The sequence below is a fragment of the Amblyomma americanum genome, chromosome 2 (assembly GCF_052857255.1).
Source record: "Amblyomma americanum isolate KBUSLIRL-KWMA chromosome 2, ASM5285725v1, whole genome shotgun sequence".
NCBI lineage: Eukaryota > Metazoa > Arthropoda > Arachnida > Ixodida > Ixodidae > Amblyomma > Amblyomma americanum.
Genome location: NC_135498.1, coordinates 105,459,725 through 105,462,133, shown reverse-complemented (window position 1 = coordinate 105,462,133; position 2,409 = coordinate 105,459,725). Strand labels below are relative to the sequence as shown.

Genomic DNA, 2,409 nt, shown 5'->3' with positions numbered 1-2,409 from the left:
AGCTACGTGTAATAAATAGTGTGTACCTGAGCTCGACTTTTTTTTTTTCTTCTGTGTCTAAAGAGAAACTTTTCTGTTATGAGCGGCGGTTAAGGTCTCCATGGGCTCTTCAAAGAGCTTGGCATAAAGTTTTTCTTCTCGATTTGCAACGAAATGAATATAGCGCTACGCGGGCGCAAACCAGCCAGGAACTCGCTTTTCCATAAAGCAAATGGCATGGCGACGGGAACAAATCAAGCAATTAGTTGATGCCAGCAAAGTCGTGCTCTTCAAATTAAGGGAAACAGCCACTATAAACAAGAGGCATTTCATTTTTTTCTTTCGATGAATGAAATACAAGGAAAAATTTGTACTCTGTCTCCTAGTCGAGAGCAGCAATAAGCAGATCATGAATGGCAGTTTACCAATAGCTCTCAAGAGAAAAGTATATAACAGCTGTATCTTACCGGTACTCACCTACGGCGCAGAAACGTGGAGGCTAACGCTTAAGTTAAGGACAACGCAACGAGCCATGGGAAGGAAAATGATAGGTGTAACGTTAAGTGACCGGAAGCGGCAGAGTGGGTGAGGGAACAAACGCGGGTTAATGACATCCTAGTCGAAATCAAGAGGAATAAATGAGCCTGGGCAGGGCATTTATGTGAAGGCAATATAACTGGTGGTCCATAAGGGTAACGTAGTGGATTCTAAGGCAAGTCAAGCGTAGCAGAGGGCGGCAGAAACTTAGGTGGGTGGATGAGATTAAGAATCTTGCAGGGATACTGTGGCCGCAGCTGGCACAGGACAGGGAAAATTGGATCGGTATTTCAGAGTCCTTTGCCCAGCATTGGGCATAGTAAGGCTGATGATGATGACGATGCATTGCAGGAAAGGCTTAGCAGCGTATTCTATAAAACGACTCATAGATCATGGTAGGCGCACAGAGTATTGGCCAGGTCATTTCGCTCCTCAACGTGTCACTGCTTTCTGTTCTATTCGTCTACCTGTGGAGCGTACGCATGACCCCCCTGGCTGCTTTCGCTGATCGACGAGCCATCTCTACCAGCTTCTTCTATTTGAGCAGCCCTCTCCGCTTTTCGTGATTTACGTGCTTCCGCAACGTCCCTCGGTGATTTTAGTGCTTGACACGCCACAGCGTACGCAAGCTATTATTCAGGCTTAAAGACGAGTCATGCCACCTAGGCCGGATTCTCACCTGCGTGTTCAGGCGCATATATATTGACGATATATAGGCGAGGCTGTATTTTTTTACCCTTACGGTTTCATTACACGACCACGGTGGTAGCGCAGAACTAACAGAATGAAGGGGATGCAAACGATTTAAAACATGTAGCGCGAGCGCTGCAACAAATGAGAACAAGCAGGCAGTGTCCGAGTGGTCTAAGGCACCAGGAAAAGAGCCTGCTCTGTTCGTGCTGGCGGTGGTTCGAATCATTCAAAAAGAGGTTGGGCATTTCAGACGGGTGAAAGTACGTCAAAATGCTCAAATATTGGGAAGTGCTCGGAATACAAGGGCGTGCTCGAGGCGCCGAGTCGAACAGCGCCTTCAACGCGGCAGCGAGTAAACTACAGCATATAAACAAAACAAGACACGTCCCGACCCACACGTGCAGCTCAAAACTGTCACCCTCGCCTTGAAAATTTGCTCCACTGCCAAAAGTGAGCGTCTGAGACTATATGCATAATGTTTCAAAGAAGGTTGATGTTTCAGAAAAGAAGTAAGCATTATTTGCACTAAGTGCAAATTTCTTTTCAACACTGCGCTGACCTATTACATATCTTTGCATGATTAGCACTCATAAGAAAGCGCGAAGCAACACTTTGTAAGAGTAAAAAAACTGAAGTATTCTCTTATACCTGTAGCAGCTGCATCGCTGAAAAAGAGCGACACTTTCCCGAATTCACAAACCACTGGCATCATTTGCACCAGCGCCGCAAGTTTCCGACTGTCCTCGCGTAGTAACTGGGCCATGACGAAAGCAGGAAGTTTAATTCATTGGGGCTAGGATGGACAAAAGAGGCAGCCAGTCTTGAAGGACCACGTTCACACAACTGGCACAAAGCACTAAAACGAATGAAAAGTTACCCCCGGCCCCCAACCCCCGACACCCGTCAACCGAAAAAAAAAAGTGGGCCCGTATGGACGGTCCCCATCGGTGATCAGACTACATCCATCCGGGTGGCGCGCCTACTGCCGAAATGCAGCGGATTGTGGGCTCCCGCGAGTACACGTCGGTATCGCTGCAGTTGAAGATCTTGCGGAACTTCGGCCAGTAGCGCATGAGATAGGTGAGCCTGGGTGCGGGAACACAAAGCAGAAACAGAAAGCGCTGCTAAGAAGCCAACGACTTCATGTTACACTGAAAGTGACATGAGGGGAAACTAGAGTTAGCCTTAATTGAAATAAAG

At 47.3% G+C, this 2,409-nt stretch overlaps 1 protein-coding gene across 1 annotated transcript in view; it reads right to left on the bottom strand.

The window, feature by feature from the left end:
- Window positions 1-2,165: 2,165 nt before the first annotated feature.
- LOC144119964 (uncharacterized) overlaps window positions 2,166-2,409 on the bottom strand; it is a 94,347-nt gene continuing 94,103 nt past the window's right edge. The window contains exon 23 of the mRNA XM_077652460.1: window positions 2,166-2,295. Coding sequence (XP_077508586.1) covers window positions 2,166-2,295 — 130 coding nt within the window. The remainder of the gene's footprint in view (window positions 2,296-2,409) is intronic.